Source organism: Strix aluco, chromosome 2 (genome assembly GCF_031877795.1).
Source record: "Strix aluco isolate bStrAlu1 chromosome 2, bStrAlu1.hap1, whole genome shotgun sequence".
Taxonomy (NCBI): domain Eukaryota; kingdom Metazoa; phylum Chordata; class Aves; order Strigiformes; family Strigidae; genus Strix; species Strix aluco.
This window is the reverse complement of record NC_133932.1, coordinates 25,438,543-25,463,759: the sequence shown is the minus strand read 5'-3', so window position 1 is coordinate 25,463,759 and position 25,217 is coordinate 25,438,543. Positions and strand designations below refer to the sequence as shown.

Sequence of the window (25,217 nt, the reverse complement as noted above, 5' to 3'; positions counted from 1 at the left end):
TACAAACTAGGGAAAAGAACCAAAACTAAGATTAGAAATAAGGAATTCTTTTCATCACAATGTCAAGATTAAAAATTAATTGCCTTGAGTTGCATACTAGTTCCAGCGATGTTTAACATATATATTAAATAACTGGGAAGAAGGAAGAGGAATTGGGGAAAACTAATAATCTTGCAAAATATTTAGGTGCTTGAAAGGTGAAGAAGACTGATGAACTTTAGGAAAACATAACTGGACGAAAGGCAGTTCTTCAGTATTGAAAGGATCTTACAAGAAGTGTTTCCAAACTTCTTTTTTTTTCCATTTCAAGTCTTTATGAATTTTCCAGAGTAGATAAAGATCTATACATGGTAAATTTTGGTCTAATGATGTATGCTAGTGAGTATACTCAAAAAGCACAAACCTGAGATCCTGTAAGTAAACTGAAATCGTGGTAGTAGGAAATGTACTACTTAGAGGGAAAAAGGAATTATGATGTAGCTCTCTTGCTAACAAGATAATGCCTTTAGTTATAGGTATTATAATTTTTGTGGATAAGAAGGCTGGTCTCTGGCCTAGCAGTTGTAGAGGTTCTGATGTACATTTGATATGCCTTTTATCCCACATCAAATAATTCACAAGTAGTTTGCCCCTTCTACAAACACAGCCCGGCTATCTAACACTTGGGCTGTGCACTTGCTTAGCTACTGGACTTACCTACTCTTCTTTCAGCTCTCATCTTCCTCACTCACACTTTTGATCATTTTGTGTTCCTGAATTGTCTTGCTCTTCTGTTGTGTAAATCACAAGGGAATATAATAGCTGTCAAAGTGGGTACTGAACACTCCCTAGCAGAGTGTTTCTTGCCCCAATTATGTGTCTCCAGATCCAGCCTGCTATTTCCAAGTTAGAAGGTGAAGTGATGAAGGGAGCACAGTCGCAGTTTGCACAGTGCTTCCACCCTACGTAGGATCTGTAGAGGGAACTGAACACTGAGAGAAAAGGAGAAAGAGAAAGAGAAAGAGAGAAAGAGAGAAAGAGAGAAAGAGAGAAAGAGAGAAAGAAAGAAAGAAAGAAAGAAAGAAAGAAAGAAAGAAAGAAAGAAAGAAAGAAAGAAAGAAAGAAAGAAAGAAAGAAAGAAAGAAAGAGAAAGAAAGAAAGAAAGGAAGAAAGAAAAGAAAGAAAAGAAAGATCCATATATGTTTAATAGGTAACTTTCTCAAGTTTTTTTCAAGAGGCTGGCAGGTCTGAATATAAGATGCACATACACATACAAGCTTAACCCTCAGCGGGGTGGCAGTTGACAAAGAATACATTTTTAATTTTTCTCTGGACGTGTTCAGTCAACCAGTAATTTATTTTTTTCCTTCAGATTTGTTTTGTGCCACTAATGTTCTCTTTTTGGGTGCACTGATGACTAGAGAAGACAGGTTTTCAAGTTCCCTTATGCAATGGAAATTATACATTTTTTCCATGAACAACAGAACTTCACGTTACACGTGGCCTAATATGCAGAACATTAATTTCTGAGTAGTACTGTAATACTACATTAAGAACAAAGCACACGCAAATCTCCTTCGCCTCATTCTCCTTTGCACTTGTATCCATTTTACAAAGGCTAGCTCCTCTGATTTCAGTACAACACTGTTGTATTTCACTTTAGTAAGAGGAAATTTTTGTCCCTTTTGCAGTAAATAGTGTTGTTAGTCTACTATACATTATCTTCATTATCTGGATGACGTCTTCCAATGATAAGCATCAACAGATACATCAGTATATGTTTGGTTGGTTGAACACAGCTAGGTTTTAGCTCAACACTGCTGTTTGTTCCTGCAAAATGAGCACAAAAGTGAATAAATCCTCATCCTCATATCCTTATGTGCTAAAAAGCTTTTCTATTCTTACAGCATCTATTTAACAATTCTATAATTATTAGGAACAAAATAATAATTACACCACTGTTTCCTTGGCCATGGGGAAGCACCCCTGGTTAGAAAGAGTGCTTTGGAGTATAACAGATGTTTTATCTCTTGGCCTCTGACTTCAAAGGAAAACAGTTATCTGGGAGGCGGAAAAAAAAGGCAGTAATCAATTGTACTGTCATATTTTGTGAGCATGGCAATCGCTGACTCAGCTGCTTAATACAAAGCATCTGAGATTACCTGTTTGGGCAGGCTTAATGTCTTTCAAGTAATGGCAAGATGCTTGGAATGAAATGCTAAAATTAATCAGTTTGCAGTTTTTTGTTTTTGTTTTTTTTAACAAACACCTTTCTACTGTTTATGACTTCTCAAATGTAGAGACTGAATGCCTCTTAGTGACTTTCACAAAACAAAAAGCTATTTTTTTCCATCAGAGTGTTTAATTAAATGTGTCATAACAGGTAGATAAAAAAAATCTAAATGTTGATGTAAAGCAGAGCTGAAGGTTTTTTTGCTCTTTAATTCAAGTTTTGGTAAGTGTCAAAACACCTCTTTCCTACCCCAAAAATCTACAACAGCTGTTTATCCTTTCATTTACTGTTATTCCTCTTTTCCCTGGAGAGTTCTTCAAGGGCAAAGTGGATATTATGATATTTGAATGCTTATACTAAATAGGGAAAAAGAATTTAATTCTCAGTTAATACAAAAGACAGTCTGTAGTCTATGGTCAAATGCATTTATAAAATAAGACACAAAATGGCAAGAGCTTTGTCTTGAACACTTGTAATTTTTCTATGGGAGATACGTGTTATTGGTTTCTAAATACTGAGTTAAAATAAAGCATGTTACTCTTTTATATTTTTTTACTGAAAAAAAAAAAAAAAAAAAAAACGAACAGCTCAACTCTGTGTTTCTTTAAAGTGACCAGGAAGAATATACAATTAACAGCTAGTATCTACAGAGCCATTCATTCAATGGAAACTGTTAAATAGTAGAAAGAAAAAATATTAATTTCAAGCTCCATTGGTAACCAGGAAAACAGCATTTGCTAAATCATACAGGGAAAAATTGTATTAAAATATTTAATTACAATCATTTTTAAAACATTAAGAAAAAAATACTAAGAAGGTGATGTGTGTTAAGCTGGTTAAAAATATTCTGTGAAAACACACATGCTGATACTTCATTTTTGTGTAACCTGATCACCCCAGCGCTGCAAATACTATTCACACTGTGTTTAGTCGTCAACCTAGTCAAAAACAGGATTGGTTCTCTCTACTTTCACATAGTCACTTGCTCATTAAATAAGTCTTTTCAAAAAAGGTTGAAGAACATACCCTGTTGAGGAGTCTATCTTTTTCTCCTTTGCTTCTCTTCTCACCCTACTCCCCCTCTGTTTTCCTTCCCCTTTCTTACCTACTTCTTTGTGGTATCTGCATGAACAATAGAGAATCCACTCTGAGCCCTTGGGGATGCAGTGCAAGAATCAGGTAGGCCCAAACCTGGATTTCTACCCTGTGGCTGCCTCTTCTTCAGCATGTCCACCTTCCTCCATAGGCAACGGTAAGTAGAGATGACATAGCACTGCAAGAGCGCAGCCACAGTTTGACCTCCTGGGGAAACCCGATGAGTTTGCTACTCAAGCAGGTACTGCCCTAGGCTGCAAGTTGATGGTAGGGTGAGGCTGGGGCCCACTTTTCTGGAATTTGGGGTACATAGATTTTACAGAGAGAAGAGTTACAGGGTTAGACTGCAATTCGTGTTGGAGCATGGAGTTACATCATCAGGCGTATGTGCAGATGGGGCAGTGGGAGGGCAGAGTGTATGTGAGCGCTGTACTACTAGAGGAATACCAGAGGAATTTAGGGTAACTTAAAGGGATAGAGAATTGCAGAATTTTTATTTTCATAATTTTATTTTCAAAATTTATTTTCAGAATTTTATTTTCATATGTATTTTATATACATAACTGGGTGTTTAATTTCTGGAGGGGAATTTGAGAAAGAACTAAAAAATCATCTTTTGCATATGGTTTAAATTGAGTCTTACTTCAGTGCACCATGTGAAAGACGCAGCTGGAAGGCATAGGCAGTCTTGCTTTAGGAAAAGGTCTTCTTTTTTTAGATAACATCCTTGGGCCCTTTAGGCAAGCAGTTATCTTTCCATCTTATGTTACCATATCTGATCAGTGCACCCAACCTAACTCCACCCCATTCTCAGCCTTTCCAAACTCTTATGTTAAGATTACTGGCTGGGTAGTTGTACTGTCAAGATTACTTGTATGACTATAAAGAGGTGCAGTAGAGAAATTATCCATGTATTATGATTTAAAGAATTTTTTCATGACTTGCTATTTAATGTGAAGATAGTAATGTATTTTGGGAGAAGGGTAGATAAAAAATCTGATCAGTTTAAGCATTGGTCATCACTCCAAGTATCCATAAAATTGAAATGGTAATCAAAAAGGTTATTAACATTGCTAGTTAGCTGTGTTCTGTGCATTTGGTACTGTAACTTCATTAACTGTCTACACTAATTTTTAAACAATCAGCCTCAGTCCAGCTGTCCTCTTTGGGTATATCTGCATGACAAAGGCTTTAGTTTATGGTAGCAACACGATGTAAACTCTCCCAGGACTCCTGGCAAATACTCCAGAGTTGCTACTGAGTACTAAAACTCATGCCATTCATCTTGACTGTATCATTGACTGGGCCAGCTAAATTAGGTTAATGTAAATACATCGGGGTGTATTATGCTTAGTTCTTAATGCATCTCTGTAGCTGTGCCCTGTAATTGCAGCTGGTATATGATAGATTCTTTGTTTGTGCTGTGCTTCATTCTTTTTATATTTGAATTCAAGGCAGGAGGCAGAAGTCCATGTTTTTGGAATCAAATCTGAAAAGCACTTCTAACAGATGTTGATAATTGTATGGTACTTTTGGCACTGCTAGAGGAAAGAATGAACACAGCTGGTTAAACTGTATTTACTGAAAATAAAATGCTGTGAAAAGTTCTGCTTATTTTAGTAGAGTGATAAGGCTGAGAAAGAATTTGAACAAAAAAACAATTGAAAGTTTGGGTGTCAACTGTAAAATACTATTTTGGAGTTCAGAAATTGACTGCAAGTTGTATTGCTGTAGTTGTGGAACTTCATTGCTTTTATCTTTCCTGACTTTTTCACCCCTTTATCTCCAGTTAGATTGTTATTCCAGAACTATTTAGAGCACAGAGATAACCTTCAATAACCCTCCCAAATGTATATACCTTCATCCTTATATAAAATTAAATGTTGTCTGCTGTTTCAATATCAGTATCCCAATTTGAATGGATGTCTATGGCATATCTCAGCCATATTTCTCCTTTGAAAAATAGTTTTGTGATGTTCACTGATTTTCCTTTACTTTCAGTGTATTCCAGCTTTGAACCCATTAATATATTTATTGAACACCTGTCCTGTTTCAGATCCCTGAGGTACCTAACTCTTAACTTCTCTCTACTTGGAGAAACAGCCATTAATTACCACTCTTTGTTTCCAATCACTTAGCTAATTTTTAATCCACAACAAGAATTTACCTCTTACCCTATGGTTATTTATTTTCCTTAATAGTTTCTTGTCCAGGATCTTATCAAAGGCTTTTGTCAAACCAAGTAAGTTATATCTACCAAATCTCCTCCCATTCTCCCTGTTTCATTAACAATGTTCAACAATTCAAATAAAGCAGAGGCGGTATTTTCCGTTCAGGGAGGTCCAGCTTTATCAATGTGTATTATATAAATGCTTAATTGTTCTGATTTTAATCATATGCTATCAGCTGCTCTACAGCTAAATGGAGACATCATGTCCACAATGTCTTTAGGTTCTTAAAGGTTAACATGTTACACTTTTTTTTTCCTAGATAGATAGATAGATAGATACCCGTGACAGCACCTCTCTTGCCTTAGATGCACTCTTCAACACTCATGAAATTCTACCTTCACAGAGTGGCAATGAAGTTGAAATCACAGCTCTTTTTCTGTTTTCCCTAATGTTTCTCGAAAACACTCTTAAAATGTTGGTTTTAAAAATATTTTAATTATTAAACATATTTTAGGAATATCTATGGGATAAAGATATGCCTGTCACTTTCCTTAGTGAAAATTAATGTAAAGATATTGCTCTTCTCTGCACTAAGGATACTCCCTTTGATCAGCACCGCTGCATCCATAAGAACTCATCCTGCCTCCCCAATTCTGTTACCACTTATGCATTGTTGCTATAGGTACAGTATGGTTGGAAGAGTGGAATTTACCAGAGCAGGAAAGGATAGGGGACATGTAGCCTGTCTGCTTTGTAGCATCCCTCAAGGCTACTGGCAGGCTTTGTATCGCATGATGCTGCAGCATCTTCATGGCTTCATCACTTCCTTTCTCATGGTAACTGCATAGGCTTCTGCCAACTTGGTCTTTATTTCCCTCTGAGGCTTCAAGTCGTGAAGTAGTTCTTTACACTAACCATCAAATTTCCCATTGCGACATATATTAGCGTCACTGCATTTCTTATTCTAGACTCACAAGTAGCATTTCTGCATGCCTTTAAACACAATTTGAACCATTTCGTTTTAGGGAGGAGTGAAGCAACACTTACATATTTCTTCTTAGGAGTCAGTGAGGCTTCTTCAGAGTTTGTGAAGTGTTTCAGAGTCTTAAGTATGAAAACATTTTAGATTTCCAAAGTTCAGTTTACCATTGCTAATAACTTAGTTGAAAATATGATGATGATGTTCACATGTGTTACTGAAGTTATTGGAGGAATACTGGCTTAAAAGCTACCTCTCTCTATAAACCCCATTTTATGTCTCTCCATGAAGTATTCAATCACAGATAAAAATTAGAAGCCCACATTTCTAGGTGACAGACTTCTTCCTTTAATTACTGAATGTCACACTTTTTGAAATATCACTCTGTTGTGCTAGAAGTTCTATAATAGGGAAGTTAGGAGACTCCATGGTTGCCTACCAGCTTTATCTTCATTTTCCACCTCCCTTCCATCTGGGGAAGAATACTTTCTAATTACTTCTTGTTTTCCAGATCACTCCTGGTCTTGGCTCCCATGCTGAGTGGAGATTACACTCTCCTATTAGCCCTTTTAAGGTCCAAGGAATGCCAGCCATGCTATGTGTGAGCAATCTGCAGGCACCATTAGCACTGCTTGAGTAGTTCTTGATAATGCTCCCTATGAAGTCAATTAAAGACGTCAGGGGGTGGGCTGGACTGCTTCTTTTTACTAACAACTCTCATTAGGGGGTGGAGGATGGGGATCTTGAACAGGTGATTTTAGTATTTTAAATAAGAAATGGCAAAAATAGCCAGACTAGCTTTCTCCTTTGGCATTCAATCTTTTTTTCTTTCCTTCCCTTCCCTATTTCTAAAACAAATCTCTGACAGATATGCTATTTTACAAAGTCTGAAAGAAGCAGTACTATGAAACTCAACAGAAGAAATCTAGATAGATGGTAAAGACAACAGAGTTCAGGTTAGTGTTTCACAAGTGAAAGGAATTCTTGGGCAGTCATTTTTCAGAGCATAGTCTGATCACAGACAACCTCTCTTGTCATGATTTGAGCTGAGTTGAGGATACTCTCTTTTATAGAAATTTTTAGTACTGTGCAGCTTGGGAAACTTGTGTTTATAACTTTTTTGGAATACAAAGATATTTAAAGAATTAAGTAGAATATGGTATAAATGTCCGTGTGTTTATATATAAGCTTCTATCAGCTGTGAAACAGTGTATTGCTAGGGAGTGCACCAGTGAAACTGGTGTGTGGCCTTGAGCATACGTGTTTTCAGTGGCAATGCTAAATACCACTGGCAGTTAACTCCTGAGGTGTGAGAATAGGTGTTTCATAAAAGAATGTGAAATATAGAATAAGGTACATATAAGCTGTGATCATTAAAAAATTCAAAACACAGTTCTTATTTTTGGAGGTGTTTTGAAATAAAATCTGAGTGTAAGTATTGTTGCTCATCAGTGAACCTCAATTTACAACTATTGCGCAGAAATATTAGGAAAAGAGAAATGTAGAAATAGTTTTGTTTTTCATAGCAAGAGATCCAGTTTGTGATTCTTTCTGCTCTTTTGGTTTTTGGGGGTTTTTTTCTTTTTTTTTCTTTCCTTTCTGCTATGTGTGATTTTTTTTTTTTTTCATTATTATTTTACAGATTTACCAATGGGATATGGGAGCATACAGTTCAGCTTTCCTCTTCCAAGGTTTTGCTTTGAGTAAAGACAGTGAAAGTCTGAGTCTTAAACTGAGTCAGGATATGTATTTCTTCCAAGGTTTTTGAAAAAATGTTCTTCCCTGGCATGGCGGTTGTATCACTCAAGTCTTGACATGGTGTAAAATTGAAAACAAGACCCCAAAATCCCTATTCAAGTCTTCCATTTTCCTTATATAACCCACAAGATATTCAGGTGTCTTTTTGAGAAATAAATTCATTACGTTAAAAGCCATCATCCGTTTGGAAACAGCACCATGTAGTATAACCTCAGCAGGGAGGCATGCATAAGAATGCATTATACAGTGTTTTAACAGGAAAAGATTTGATGCGTTTTGAAATGACCATCATATCATACTACAGGAGAGTACAAAACACTGCTTGTATCTAGCAGTTATTTTACTACAGGTTAAAAAAATAATCTGAAATGGTTAGTTTAAATTTTTCAAACATTTTCAGTTCACAGCAGCACACCACTTGCGTTAAAGCTCCCTTCCTGTCCTGCTGTCTCCCCGCAGCAGCAGGGGGATATATGAACAAAATTACTCTGGCGGCAAGAAAGCACAATTTCTCCCTGTTTCTCTTTTTAAAATTATCATATCAGATCTCAGTTAAAATAGTACCAATTTTGCTTGCTTATGTGTTCATAAAATTAACATAAGAGATGAGCTTCTGCCTTTGAGGTTTAGATATGCACAGCCATGATTTCACAAATCTTGCACTAATATAAGCTGTGCTTACATATTTCTGCTAAACATTGGATTTAATAGACTAGTCATCCCTCCCATATATAACAATTGAAAACTGAGACTTTAGTACAATTTTTTACATTTTTTACAGCCTTTGTTGCTGGTTGTTGAATTTACACAGTGCTTATGTAGGGAAAAGCTAGTAAATATAATAGGTAGTTCTTTTGGGGTTTGTTTTTTTTCATGGTACCATCTATCTTCTATTTTACATTTATGGTGTCTCATTTAATTTTACTTAGTCGATACAAGGAAATACAATGGAGAGAGTTTTCAACATTAATACTTACTATGCCGGTTACTTATTTTCAGAATTATTTATTTCCAACCGTCTTGCTGAGTGTTTGAGAGGAATGACTTATCTGCTAGTGTGTGCAATAAAGATAAAATGAGAGATTGTTTACTTGGCTAAAAAGACACATTATTTTCTTTTGAAATAGCTGAGAACACGACATGTAAATTCGTGTAGAAACAGCAATGTACTTCTCCATCAGGAGGATTTGGTTTGTTAAAGAAGTATCAAAAGCAAGTTTAGAAATATGACCCAATTTACTGTATTAAACAACAATTTTCAGCTTACACACTGATATCTCACTGAGTAATTGTCCTGTATTTATTTTTATAAATTTTGTTAAGATATGCATTATATATTTGGCATTTGGACGACTGTGTGATGAACTATACAAAATATATAGAGGAGATGGTGAAAATCTATGAGACTGATTTATTTAAAAATTAAAAAGTGAGCAAAAGAAGTCTGATCATCCATTTACATTTAGGAGCTGAGATCAGTTGATTGTACAGACTTATCGAGGAAAACTGTGGTAAACCAGATAACTTGAATTCATTTTGTACCAGCCTGTTACCACAAGAATGTTGTCCTATTAGATATAGATGAATTATTTTTTTTTTCACTTGTTTGGGGAGGCAACAACTGTTGATTCACTCAACAGCTCCCCAAAATCTTAAATCTGGTTAGTACTTCACTTTTTTTCTTTAGATTATTTTTGTTCTAGTCTGTTATTCCCTACTAATGGTATAGAGGTTGAAAGAACATAGACCACTTTTCTGTCTCCTTTTCCCTTACACTGGCATGTCTAACCTACTGCATCCATATTTAAGTTTGTCTCTTCAGCATGCTAGTCAACTTACACAAGTTGGAAAAATCCGTATTTGCTGCATTGTGAGTATTTTATAGAAGTGGAAAGAATATTTGAAAGCCACAGAAAAGAGCAGTGATTGATATTAAATTAATACCTCAAGGAATCTTAAATGGTATTACATTAGACAGTTCCTTGAATGACTCAAGGCTTCAAAGTTTTACATTAGACAGTTCCTTGAATGACTCAAGGCTTCAAAGTTGTATTTTTCCCATCTAAGAGTCTAGGCTCATACCCTGGCAAGGTATGTCAGTTTTTCTAGTAACCCTTCTTTGGCAGTTAAAATGAAAGTTGGTAGAATATCTTCCACTCTAATGTCATAATGGCAAGTAATGGACACTAGACACTCTTAGTGCTGAGGTTTCTAAGAAGATGTAACTTTTATCTCTAGCTTTTAACTGTTTTGTTAATACATTTTTACTTACTACTGTGAGGAGATACACTGAAAACAAACCTGGACCTTCAACTTTCACACTGAATTTCTCTAAACCAGCGCAGTGATTTATTCCAATAGAAACTGTTAAAGTAAATTTGATCAGGTTTATATGTTAAGTATAAATCTATTAATCAGATATCTAATCATAATAATATCCACCATTATTGTGCAGACAAATCCTATTCCTGATGCACATACTTGGCCGGAGTTTTATTATTGGTACTCTCAACTTTGTGCTGTCAGTGAAACGCAAGAAGATGGCCTGCAGTTAGCAGGACTGTGTGAGGGAAGTCCTTTTGCCTTAGAGCTAAGACAGTCCCTATGAAGAGCAAAAGCAGAAAAGCAGGGTGAAGCTACAACCCTGCTGTATAATCAGAACCCCAGCTTGAGGGCTTCTGCCGCAGAGCATGAGTTAGGGCAGATTCATACTTACTCTGACATCCTCTAAAGCCACATCTAGGTCCCAGCTGACCTCTGTTCGGGTATTCTATCACGTTCAAGTGTATAGTAACAATAAATGATTAAAATTATAGTAAGGCTTTGCACTTGAAAGGCCCCTGCATAATTCCTGGTTGTCCCTGGTGTTAAAAAAATGATTGGAGGGGTATTATATAACTTTGTTAGAAAGTCTGATTTGTAAAATATATTGGTGACAATTTTAACTTATTATTTTGAAACAGAAATTTGCCAAGTGCTTAGAATGTTCTATCTTTTAATGTCAATGCAGGTATCACTGTTGCTCAATTCTGTAAACTGTATCAACATGAACACTTCTCCCAATTGAAAAAAACAACAGGGAGTAAGCAAGAACATAAAATTATTTTTAGCAAATGCATTTTTAATTACTGAACTGCTTAATTATTGAGTACTACTGAAAATATCCTGTGAACCTCATCACTATGCAAATGTATTCAGTTTTGGAAACAATTAAATGATAATAAAGCATTCTTTTTTCTTTTACAACGTATTACTGTAATGAAGCTGTTACCTCTCAGTGTGCATTTTAATGAGTTTTAAGTAACATTTTAATGAGCTCAACATTACCATAAACCCGAGGATTAGACAAAATTGAATTTACTGGGAAAAGGGAAGGGTTCATTAAGAGTTAATTATATAGTTTAAGAAGAAATATAATTCATTTTATGATGTCCCATCAACCAAGAATCCAGTGGTAGATCTATACTTATTAATAGGTGTAGAAATGCCATTATTATATTGACATAAAAACATGGGTTTGCACACTACTGCTCAGGTTTCCAATGAAAGTTTCTGTATTGAAATCCCTGGGTCAACTTTGTTCTTATCCAGCTCATTATTACATCTGAGGAAGAAAAATACCAAGCTTTGTATTACTGGTTTGTAATTCCACCTACAATTTTTATAAACATCATGAACAGTGAAAGCAAAGTTTAATAGATTTGCCATTGCAGTAGGATCTGAAGGCAGGTTATGAATAAACATCTTTGATTTATTATTTTAAAAAGGACTGGTAGAGATTTGAATCCAAGCTGCCAAGTCTACCGACATGCTCACTCTAACAGTGATCTGTTGAATGTCCGCAGTCCAGGCTCCTGGATGCTCAGAAATTGCAGGTAAATTCCCATGCAACAGCTCTATGCTGGCTGCACTGTACATTCAGATGTACGTTCAGATGTTCAGGCTCTGCACAATGCAGAGTTAAACTGCTCATGCTCAGTAAGTTCAGTTACACATTGGATTTACTGCTTTGCGTCTCTAATGTTGGCGTTTCTGTTTAACCGTTTGAAAAAGCATGAAGGGTTGTAGCTCAGTGCCCTGAGACATCTGGTTAGAAAAGAACAAGAAACAAATTTTAAAATCTTAAGCAAAGTATTAGTCGTGCTGAATTAGTATCGTGCTCTCTTGTTCGTAGGATGGCCCTGTGACCTGCTATTTAAAAAAAAAAAAGATACTTATTTTGTTGATGTCACAGCCTTTTAGTGGGGTGAGGGAAGCCTCTGGCTTCATGAGTTTCAGTAAAATGGACGTTGATCTCCTGTACCCCACTATTGTGGGGGAAAGAGCATTCTAACAAATGTCTGAGAGAGGAAAAACATGAGCAGTGGTCAGCAATTAGACCTGCTGGAGTTCCATCACTCCTGCATGTGCCAGACCCAAAGGTGTGCCCCAAGAGTGGCAATTCTGATTGCTGAGCTTCAAATTGCTAAGGTGCACCTGCAGACCTACATTGGAAGGATGATTCTTTACAACAGAAGACAGGGTACTGATAACATTTAAAAAGGAAGTCTAATTAGTACCTTGGATTGAATAAGTGCTCAAAAGGAAGTGCAAAGAAGAGCTATTAAGCAGGTAATAAATTCTGGGTATGACAGGAAGAAAGCAAAGTGCCACTGAAGGTGTAATTATGAGCCACATTGTACTAAACTTCCATTTGTTCACCAGCAGAAGTGTTTCCATCTCTTCTGCGTTGTTTCCAGCTGATCCATCTGTTGCTAAGTAAGGAAGGAAGCCCCTATGAACAGAATTAAATTGTAAAAATCAAACATGTACCAACTATTGGCTGAGCATTGTTTAGTGCCCCGTGTTTTCTCCTCTAGAAGCTCACCTCTTTGTATGAATGTGGCAGCACAGTCAGGCATGTGGAAGTCTTCAGAGAGAAACGGAAAATGTTCTGCATCTACATCTGGAATTGTTCAGGAAAGGAGGAGCAGAGTTACAGAGGTCCTTCTCAAGGGAGAAGTTAATTCAATTTGCCTTAATTGAAGCTGCACAAGCAAACTAGAGATGTTTCCAGTTCTCCTGATCTCAGAGAAATCCCACAGCATACACTGGTTATATGAGCTATTGTATTTTATATATTCCTTATTCTAAATATAGGGAAGTATAATGCATAGTTTGACAATACATTTTCCTTGGTGGAAAATCTGGTTTAAGTAGTACTATTCTCTCTTGGCCACTTCTTTCCTCTGCTTGTAATAGCTTGTTATTCTCTCAGTTGCTTATGGATCTGGGCTGTGAACTGGGTCAGTGGAGTGATCTGGGTTAAAAATCCTCCAAACAGGAGATTTCTTTTCTTTTTCTTTTTTCTAATTGGCATAGAAGAAAATGTTTGTCCTACTTGGCCTAAAACCTGTCCCAGGTGAGGACTGTGGCAGGCTAAAAATTCCCTCCATCCAATCCTGTCTAGTCTAATAATCTAATCTGCCTATTTCAATATTATACTTTGTCTGTCATATGGTGCTTCAATACTTTATCGTGTCAGTATAGCCTCTTGTTTTCTAATGCAGTTGTAGAATGACAGTAACTATATAAATGTTCACAAATTAAATCTTTTGTGGGAGTTACGGACACAGGTACTATGTGTCTAGTTGAACTCAGTGCTAAGGAGGAATGAAATGACTGATTTAAATGTGCCGGGAGGTTCCCATTTAAAATAATACCTATTTCAGTATTTAGTTATTAAATGTGCCTGTGCTGGAATAGATTCTTTGTTACACTAGTAGTTTATATACAAAAAGCCAAAGGAAGAGGAAAGATTGTAAAAATTATTTTATATTCTAATTGTGGGATTAACAGAGGTCTTTCAGACACTTAAGAGGAATGTGAGCCCTTCATCTGAAGGGCTGCTCCAGCTGCTGAGTAACACACCTGTTAAAAGCTGTTTTACAGGCACTCTCAGTTTGTTTATGGTCTGGGGTAAACAGTTATTTGAGTTGTGCTGTTTTCCATTTTTCTCTTATTTTAAAGTCATCAGCAGATGCATAGTTACCCTGATTTTCTATTGTACTGAACTGCCAGAGGAATATTCAGCACCAAGGATTTAGAAGGATGTGTGGCATGTGGGGAATTTATTTTGTTCTTCTAGTTTTGTTGTACTGTTCATTTTTCTAATGTGCAAAATTTGTTGTACATGAAATAGCACTTTGGGAAAGTGGTATTACATAGAAAAAAAGGATTGTTTCACCTTTACTGCAATTCAAAACATCATGCTACTATATTTACAACAGTATGTCTGGGAGCTGGTGTAACCACTCATCTGAAGGTCATTTGGAGTCTCAGGCACAGCGTAGCTGTGACTGGAGGGTGGAGCTGGACACCCAGGTTCTGGTCTCCCTCTGGGTGCTGAAGCTCCCCTTTCAAATTTGTTGCTTCAGGCTATTATGGTTGGTCTTTGCTCCTGCTTCTTTATTTTTTTTCTTTCCTCTTGCACAATGTAGTGAATAATAATGAGGGCAATGTGAACTTCTTACATTCTTTTTCTCTTTTGAAAATAAGTGGGAGAGTTATATTTCATATTGTATAGAAATACTTCCTTATGCTATTTGAGCAGATCAAAACTGCAAAAGATTTTCTTCAAATTACACTAGTCTTCTTTATTTTACATAAAATCACAAATCTGGGGCTTCCTTTCCATGTTTTGACCATAGAAAACTACTGCTCTATCTAGTTGTTTGTGAATTATTTTCTAGCTGGTAGCATCTTGACAGAACTCAAATGACTTTGTCCTAAGAGTATTTAATATAGAGTCTACATATCATGTTACTCCTTCAGTTCTTTAGAGCTTTAAATTCATTATGCAAAGTGATATGGTGATAAGTGACAGATAAAGTGTTTTGCAGTGTCCAAGATAATCCAGAAAAAATGTAATCTAACATTTTTGGTCAGTTCTTAAATTTGAAAGGAGTCTTTTATGAAAGAAGAATCCAATGATAAAACTTCAAAAAAACGCAACACTTGAACACTAGAAGAAAAAAATGTTCTTACTGACCTCAGAGACAGTAGAGTTGGAGATTTAAGGAATGAAGAATGTATTTGACCATGCATCCTTCCTTTTTTAATGTATTGTAGAGTATTAAAATAATATTGAATTAAAATAATATGCAGTCATAAGTGGTAGAGGAGCTTTAGGGGGTGGACTTAGGATGTAAATTCTTGGAGAGGGAGTGCCAAATATGGCTGAAGCGGTGAGCACACATACTGGTGACTTGTAGCCTTCTGCTGTCCCACTCCCTTGTATACACAGCGCTTCCTTCACATGGCTCTTACTTTCCACTAGCTTCAAATGACTGGGCATGTCTCAGTGACAGCCGTGCAAACACATTTTATTTATTTCCAGATCCGGTCTCGATTTGCTGGGAAAAATTCTAAAACCAGGGAAAACAGTCAAGCCCTTCAGAAGGTTAACAATTAAAGAAGGCACACTGGGGTCAGGTCCAGAAGGAAATGCCACTGGTGAGCCTGTGTGCAATGACGTGCCCATTTATGGGACAGAGGACATGAGGCCAGCCAGGCCTATAGAGCAGGTCTGTTTAAATGGCATCTGGCAAGCACCCCGAAATGGCCTATTGACATAAGGACAGTTTGCAGGATGGGAAGTGAGGTATTGAAGAAGCAGCAGACGGCTCCCACTGGTTCTGCGTACCATCTGTGAATGCATCTCGTGCTCCATATCTGACAAAGTGTGGCTGCACAGTCCCCTTGAAATGGAGTTATGAAAGCTTATTGAGAAATACGTGCCTTGCTATGTCTGCTCAAATATCCCATTTTCAATCCCGACTTCTGAAGGGAACAATACAAAAGCCCTGACAAAAAAAAATCTCGCTCACAAAAAACTCAATAGATGACTTTTAGCTTATAATCAACAGATAAAGCTTGATAGAGACCAGGGTTAGGCACAAGGTCAGGGGGATGGAAGGAGGAGAATTCCTATGTTGGGCAACATCCTATTCTGTTTGATGCTTTGCCTAATGTGGCTGAAGTGTAGCAGTAATGTGGCAGTGACCCCCTGCCAAGATGGGAAAGCATCCCAGCTGTTGTGTATGTGTTGTGCATGTATACACAAGAAGTTTATTAGAGGCTATTCACACTTCAGTGGAGCTCGGAGATTGTAGTCTGTTTTATATTGGTTACATGAAGCATCTAACGTTCTATATTTCTTGTACAAGAAATATTCATTCATTTGTATTCGTTTTCATGATTCTCATCTGTTCTTATTCCTTTGTTTTACTGAGGGCACATGTACTTTTTAGATGTTTTGGCTGGACTTGAACTGGAAGCCCAGGGGACTGAGGCAGCTAAAGTGCTTGCAGGAGAACCAACTTCAGTCTGGAAACAGAAAAAATACAATTGCTCAATGCTGTGTCAAACTCTAGGTAGCATGCATTAGGTTAGGGGTAGTGCTGCAAGTACCTGGCAGCATTACTTTTGTACTCAAAACGGTAAACTTGCATGCTATTATACTGTGGTTTCTGAACTTACTAATTAAATCTGTACTTTCTGGGGAATCTCTGTGCTGTACTCTGTATGAACAGTACAGTTTCTGTGTGCTCTTCTGAAGCACTCGATGAAAAGCTCCTACCTGAATTTCGTTCATATATTTCTGACAGTAACATCTAAGGTTTTATGAATGCCATTGCTTTTGAAAATTGCTCATATATTTCTAATTCCTTTAAATTTAGAATGTTTTGGGTTTTTTTAAATTTTGCTTATTAGAACCTAAGAATGGCTGTGCTGCAGGAGAGCAAAGGTCTATCCAGTCCAGTCTATCCTATTTTCTGACAGTAACCTACTAGGGATTCTGGAGGATTGCCTCTTTTACCAAACACAGTCCTCCCTACTGCATTGCTGGGAGAGAAGCATAGTTGATGTGATTTGAAGAGTCCTCTAGTGATTTTGGTGAAACTAGTCCCTTATTCTTGCTGCAAAGAAGACATGCTGGCATACAAATGACAGTCAAAGTGTGCTACTTCAGTTGTGATGTGGCGGTTTTTGAAGTTGTGCTTGCTTCCACATCTGCTATTCATATTAGTTGGGAAAAAATAAATTACTTGCCCATGATTTTCGGAATATGTAGTCCGTTAAACGTGAAGAGCACTTAAAAGCTAACGTCAGACTTGAGTTTAAAGGATAATTGAATAACTATTCTGGTAAACTGATAAATGTCTGATCCTTGTTAAATCTTAAGACTTACAACAGGCCATGCACATTTTTCAAAGTTCGTTGTCTGCCAGTTGTGGTACCAGTTCTTCTAGAAAGTCTCTGAACTTTTAACCAAGTAATAGGGGTTTTAGTTTCAATGAAACAAAACTCTTGGTAACATGTCTCTTGTTAGCATTAGCAATCTGTGCAGTGCATTCATCAAGAGCAATTATGCTTTAAGTATAAGAAAAAGGAAATCTGCTCTGTATGCTAGAGGAGATTTTTCAACATATTATGTTGTATAGCTTTAGATTTCTGAAATTACTTAAATGTGGTCTTCAGGATATTTGCATTCATAAAGAATACTTGGTTATGCTTATTGTTTCCCTTTGCCTTTCTTGGCTGTCAAAACACAGTGATGCTTTTGAAGATTTATAGCAGATGGGTAATGAGATTGCTGACTGTTAACTGCAGCATTCAGGATTTGTTGGTGGAAGGAGGCAGGAGTTTAAAAAAGAGAGAAGGTTATTGGACTTCATTGCAATGAAGACAGGTGATAGAACTTTGTTTTCAACCAGGAAGCTTAAACATAAATATGTTATGTTTCAAATTAGAAAAATCTCCACTCTTCATGCTATCTAGTAGTCAGATAAAGTCTTTCAGAAAAAAATATGGAGATGTCAGATTGCATTCCAGTGATCACAATGAATCACAAGAAAGGCAAGGACATTATACAATTTTTCAATAAGTGTATTCAGTGTATACACTTAATTCACACAAATAGCAGCCTTTAAAAAGTCAGAAACCAATCATAAGCTAACGTTTGCAATAACTATCACTTGTATACCTGTGTAATTGTGTAAAAGGGAAAATAGGTTGTCAGTGCTAACCCATAATTGGGTTAACTGTTGGTGAAAGATTTCAAAGTCTGACTCATGCAGTGTGTGCTGTAAATAAGAAAGGAAAAAGCTTATCTTCTTTCCTGACCTCTGTGCAATCAGCTAGTTGGGGTACACCTCAGACTGAAATTTAGAGGAGAGAAAAAAAAAAACAACCGTCCCCCACTGACTCTATTTGGAATTTGTCTACTTGCTTGTCAGTGTCAGTTCATACACCTGATTTCTAGCATTGTAATTCTCTGTTCATCTTGTTTAATAGATTCTGTATTTAGAAGCAAGGGTCTCCACTTTCATGTTTGGACATTAATGCTCACCACAATGTCCAAATTTGACAGATGTGTATATCTGTATGTATGAGCTGTTAGAAGTTTTAGAGGATGTGTCAGAATGGAGTGTTTTTTCCACATTTTGGTCTTTGATGAGGCCTGAGAATAAAGAGTAAGCTACCTTTAACTGTAGGTACTGAGTAGGTTATTGAGTTCATAAACACATGAAATAGTGAGTGAGAAAAAGGGATGAAACCAAAGAAAGTTGCTGAATCTCCAAGGAAGAAGATACTCCTTCTTTTGTTTCTTGATGCAGGTATCTCCCTGCTGTTCTCTTCCTCACTTTGATTTCTAGGGACCCTACTAATCAAACATTGCTGAAGCTACCGGACTCTTTGAAAATATCCTAACACCTCTGAAAATAAATCTCGTGCGTTTGGGGCCTCATCTTAAAGTAAAGTCTGAACAATTTGAGTCATGATAAATTAGCTATCATTCATGTCTCCTAGGCAATATCTGTATCAGGAGATAGGCGAAGGATGGGAAAAAGAACAGGAGGAAAAAACTGTATGGTTCCTCATCATCTATTTTTAAAAAAAGATGGCAGCTTTTCCTGGGCAGCGCACATGCAGAGGGAGCTCAGGAACTCCCTGGGAGCCTTGACTAGGACTATTGCCTAGGTTGCAATTTATTTTTTTTTAATTTTCCTTACAAAATGTGACAGAGGCAGCTGCTGAATCAAAGAGGTAGGGCAGCAGCATCCTCAAACAAAGTGTATTATTATTCTTCACAAGGAAGGTTGTCTATGACCCCTTGGTTTTTTTCTGTCACCCCGTTTCAGCAGGTAATGCTGGCTCAGGGACCATTTCAGTAGATCATACACATTAGCCAAGTTCTAAAATACCCCCCTGCACCATACGCTACCTAAAGTATAGTAATCCCTTAATCTGCCCACTGCATGACATCTGGGCAGTTATTTGACATAATAATTCATGTTGATTGTGCATATCAGTATGTATCAGAGCAGAGAAGCGCTAAAGCAGTGGTGGAGAGATGAGGATTTAGGAAAATGCCTGTGGGGCAGTGCCTTGGATCAGGGGAGACTTACCTGCATGTGGCAGGTGACCAACCTGCCACTGATCTGACTGTGTAAAATCTTTTTATGAGAGTAATATTATCCTGAGATAAACACAAAACAGAATAGGAGGGGGAAGATAAACTACCAGGACCCAAGTTACAGAAGCACATTAATATTTACTCGATATCTCTTTATACCCTCTAGTCAGCACAACAGATGTAGCTCTGTTTTAATACATTATCATTCATTGAAAAAGGCAAAAAAGATAGCGTTTCCCTCCCTCCCATCCCCGGTAATCTCAGATATTCACCGTGCATGCCGGGGGGAGGAGGTGGAGAGCGGAGCGCTGGTGGGAGAAGAATGCAATTATCCCAAAGCCTCCTGACGGGCATCCACTTCTTCCTTCCAGCTTAGCTGCTCTGACCACAGGCTGGGGGCTCGTGGGACATGGACCAGATTGAAAAAGTAGAAGCAGACAGATGGTTATTTGTAATCATCATGTAAATGTAAATCCTATAAAAATGTTTTCTTTCTAAGGGCCTGAAATCTGTTGTAGTGGAAAGCAGGATTAAGGCATGGATATCTAGCCTAGAATAATTTTGACCCCACCACCTTCCCTCCTACCCCATAAACGTCGCGGCTTTATCTCCTCTTCCTTTAAACAAATTGCTGGAGCCTCGGTCAAGGAAATTAATTCGGTTTCCATGTAATTCCCTGAGTATATGAGCATCAGTTTGACCAAGGCCTGGATTTGGGCCTAAGCTGGCAGGTGCTGGTAAGCAGTTGCCTTGGTAGCGGTGAGTTCTTTTTTCTTCTTTCTCCCTAACTCTGGCAGGTGCGTGGCCTGCGAGTGTTTATCTCAGTGCTGCCATTGCTTAGATGTGCTTGCTTTCCATGATTACGCTTGTGGGTACCTGTAAATGGCCATACAGGGCTTTGCATGCCTTAAAGGGCAACGTGACAGCTCGCAGACATCTATCTTGTTTGAGCAGCATCAGCTTGTTCGAGCTACAAAGAGACTGATCAAACTTTAATTAACTTTTGTCCGCAGCACCACTGTAGGCTGTGTATACAATTTAGCTGTCCTTTCCAGCTCTCCTGTCCCCCGGTGCCTTTCCAGACTGCGAGGTGTAGCCATCCGGAAGCTTTTGCCCTTCTGAGGCTTTGCATCTCAAAACGTGAGGATGTTTGCACTGCCATCAGGCTGGCAGAGGGGAGCATCGCCATTGCTGCCACTGGGGCTGTGCGGCAGCCTCCGGGGTCCTGCTCTCCGAGCAGACCAGGTGCGCTGCTGTCCCAGCATGGGCAGGCAGGACAGGATGCCAGCGATCCTTCTCTCTGGCATCTCCTGTTAAATGTAGGGTAACACCCATGCAAGCACAAAGGGAGCTACGGAATGTGTTGAAATTGGAATAAAGTGAAATAAGAACACAGGATGAGGAAGAGGAGCCTGATGGCTTTTTGCCACTTGTGCTGAATTTTTAAAACACTAGTATTTCTGCCCTGCCAAGAGGCCCTAAGGAAGGCTGGCTTCTCAAGTGAACAAAAGCCTCTTGCCAGTGTGTGGAGAGGCTGATCTGCTCAGGCACACTAATAGTTATTTGGAAGTACCCAGCAATTGTGGATAATTGGCTGAGGAATATTCTGCAGCTCTCAACCATTTTTCTGTTTTCACAGATGATTGTGCCATTAGATATGGTGAGTGCACTAAGCTGTGCTGCACCTTTTCCATTTACTGTGCTAATAAGTGTGAACTCAACTTCCAGTTGATGCTCCTTTCTTCTGTGTCTTTCTGTGCCACTGGAATGGGACAGCCAAGCTCACCAGCTCGCGCTCTGGTCTCCTCCACACATGCCCTTCTTCCCTGCTCCTTCTCTCTCAGGGTGATGTTTGGATGTGCTGGGATGACTGTGCTGATCAGATTAACATCTGCGCTTTGTATCATCATTGTTATATTGCATTAAAAGCACTGAATCACAGGAAAGGCAACTTGTGCCCTCTGCTCTTCATGTTGTTTTTCCCTCTGCTTTTATTCTTTTCCTTCCTTTATCTGGCTTTTTTGTTTTCACTCTCCCTAAACTTATAGTGTTCCCCCTCTTCCTGAGTTGTTTTCTCTCTTTAATTTATATTCCACACATTTTTCTCTTATCTTTGTCTTTCGGTCCCTGCTTTATTTTTTCCTATTTCATTTTTCTCCAACCATTTTTTTGTTTTTCTCCAAAACCCAGAATACTTTAGATGGAAATGGTGAGATATATCTATTCAAGATTCGCATATGTACTGAGGTACAGAGCAAGATTAAGTAAACCCTGTCGCATCAATTTTGTCTTCCATTCAAGCCAGATTTGCCGTAAGACTTGGGTGAAGGAATGTGATAAAATCAATTCACCTCTTAGCCTCATATTCTGAGGCTGATTGGGACCTTACACAGTTGCTTGGATGATTCAGAGGAAGTTAATGTAATTTGTTGTGTATCACCCCAAGAAACTGTATTTGTCAGCTTCATGTAGCAGTGTGAAATGTTCAAAGAAAACACTTTCCTTAATATTGCTGCCAAGAGTTAGGAGTCAGGAGTATAAAGTCATTATGTTGTGGAATCTGCTGATTTTCTGGGTATTTTCCATTAATAGATTTGCACTGAAGTTCTGTAATTGTACGAAGAAGCAAGCCAATAAAAATTAATATTTTTTTTTGCATAATAATAATGGAAGAAGTTGATGTTTATCCATTTGCTAGTTACATGAAAGAGGGCATAGCATTGCCTGGAAGTATCTTTTCTTCCTGTGTGACATAGTGATCACAGAGACACATGAAGATGCTTCCTAAACCAGGTGATTTTGTAAGACTTTTTTTTCTGGTTCTTTCCTTGAAATTGCTGTGGTATTAGCTTTCCTGGCTTTGCAAAACGTTATAATACCAAATAGTCAGCAGCCCATGATCTTCAGTGTACTGCTTCCGTGTTGTGCATTGCCTAAGTTATTTCTTCCATTTGATCTTGACACCCTGTAAATTCCATTTCTGCCCATTTGATTATTATGAATCAGAAGTGTATGAGTGATATGTATTAATCAGAAATATTTTGGGGTTCAGTGTTTTGTTATCTGTTGAAAAAAATGTATCAATTGGGTGTGTCACCTAAGAAGACTATGGGTTCTTGCCAGAGCTGCATTTGCTGCCAACTGCGTCCTGTCACTTTTATTTTATGCTTCAAGAGCAAGACCTAAATAATCACTCTTTTTTGTGTTAGAAAAGGAATTAACTTTCAATTAATTCCCATCTTCCTCTGGGATCTACCTGTGTATACCAAAATCGGGAACATTAAAAGTTACCTCATATGTCATTTTCAGTGCCACATATATGCAGCCCGCTCACCTCAGCCCATTCAGAGACCAATTCTTGTATGTATTAATCATATTTTCTTCTGGCTTACTATAGAACAGAAAAATATTCCATTCCAAATGTTAAAATGGGGCACATTTTATTAACATTGAAAGCAGTAAATTATCTTTGCTTATGAAATGAGACTGAGCAATTTCTGCTGAACTCTTCCTGACTTGCCCCTTCACTAGGATACAGTGTTTTCTAATTTCTCAGAGGGCCCTGGTTCCATTAAGGGCGAGAACTGTTTTAAAGCTGTAATGAAAGCCATACGTAGCTGAAATTCAAGGAGGGGAAATGCCCTAAATTCTATTTCAGTAGCTCATCTAGAGCTATTTTCAGTTTTATGTTTATAAGAATGTCAATTAACCTAGAGACTAGGACACACATGGAAGAAAAACGATGAAGTGGATATCATTTTAACACACCGAAGCCAGCTAGTTGGACCTAATCCTTCTTTATAGAAGCTTGATTTACATAAGAAGCCGGCCTGTGTTGCCTAATTTAGTTCTCAAACAGCTTGGTGATTTAAATGCTCTTTCTTTTCAATGTCATGGGACAGCACTGGTCAAAGTTGCAACAATATTAAAACTAAAAAAAAAAAAAAAGGAAAAATAAATATGCCGGAAGCACGCTACCATCAGTTTGATTTCTCTGACACCCTTTCAGAACTGGTGATCACTTTGGCATGTATTTGGTGATAACAATAATAACAGTAATAATAACAATACTCTTAATCAAGGTATAACTCTGCAATTCAGTATCGGTTGTGTCACTTCTTTACCTAGCTTATGTTGAACTTGGAGATCCAGGCAAGCCCAATATTCAGCATGTTGTTTTCTATTATGAAAATAACTCAACGTCAGACCTGCAATGTTACTTTTGCAAGGATGGGAAGTAACCCTGTCAAGGTTAAAAAGTGTAATAAGTGCTACAGGTCTTTCTAATTTAAATGCAGAGCAGTGTTCTTATCTGGAGACAAAACAAAGGAAAAAATCCCATGTATGTGAATCTGCCTCCGTTGGACAAAAGGTCATGCCTCACCAACTTCTTGTATGAGATGTTTTATCGTAAATATAAGATGCAAAGTCATGACCTAATAATGGTTGAGACTTGTTTGTTTAATTTTATGTGTATCTGCATGTATTTTTTTCCCCCCACTTACACTGTCATTACTTCTAGTAATTTTTTTCTTCTTTCCCTCATTTATTACATTAGTGCTACGGGATGACTTCCGCCAAAACCCTACAGATGTTGTAGTGGCAGCTGGAGAGCCTGCTATATTGGAGTGCCAGCCACCTCGTGGACACCCTGAACCTACCATCTACTGGAAGAAAGATAAAGTCCGTATTGATGACAGGGAAGAGCGCATCAGTGTGAGTACAACTAAGGTGGTTGTCTATAGACACAGGGCCTGCACTGAACCCCGCAGCTGAGTGCAGTAGAACTTTACAGCTTTATAGTCTTTCCTGTAGAGACTCATCATTACTCGTGACAGTTTGCCTCTCTGAGCTTTCCCAAATGAGAGGGGAAAGGTTGTTTATTCCTTCTGGTTTGGGTCTCCAACTTGAACTTCTTGAGGCTTGATTTTTATAAGCAATGTAACGGAGGTCCATTACAGCTGTAGATTTGGTCATGTAAGGTGCTCTGTTAGATGAGGGACTCAGTGGATGTCTTTGACCAATTTGGCCTTACCTCTTCTAGATTGCAGTTCAGTGAAATGAGAATATCAGACTTTGTATAAGAGAGGTGCTTTAAAGATAAAATCAATCATGTCTAAGAAGTACACAAATACTCCATGGGAAAAAAACCAACAATTTATTATTATTATATTGGTAATGTTGTATTTAGAGTAGTAATTGGGATGTGTATTCTAAATGAAGGCTGAGGTTATACTCTAAAGAATTATTGTTCCTGAATAGGAATACATATTGAGTAAATAAGTAACGCTGGTTAGATTCTGCAACAGTTCATTCCATGTACTGAATGAAAAAGGATCCAGCAGAAATACCTAATTTACCAAGTGATTAGAAGTTATATCATGGTATGTGCAAGCAAATGGGATAAATTAAGGCTGTGGGGACATCTTTCATTCCTAATTTTTAAATGCTTAGCTTTTCACTCTTATTATATAAAGTTTTATGTTGTATGTAATGATATGTAACTCATTCAGTGCTGACCTTATTCAATATGGAAGTACT

The 25,217-nt window shown here is 37.7% G+C and overlaps 1 protein-coding gene across 9 annotated transcripts in view; it reads left to right on the top strand.

Annotated features, from left to right (window-relative positions):
• ROBO2 (roundabout guidance receptor 2) overlaps positions 1–25,217 on the top strand; it is a 474,209-nt gene that overhangs the window by 294,700 nt on the left and 154,292 nt on the right. For all 9 annotated transcript variants that reach the window (XM_074813504.1, XM_074813479.1, XM_074813487.1 and 6 more), the window contains exon 3: positions 24,235–24,392. In XM_074813504.1, the coding sequence (XP_074669605.1) occupies positions 24,235–24,392 (158 nt within the window). The remainder of the gene's footprint in view (positions 1–24,234; positions 24,393–25,217) is intronic.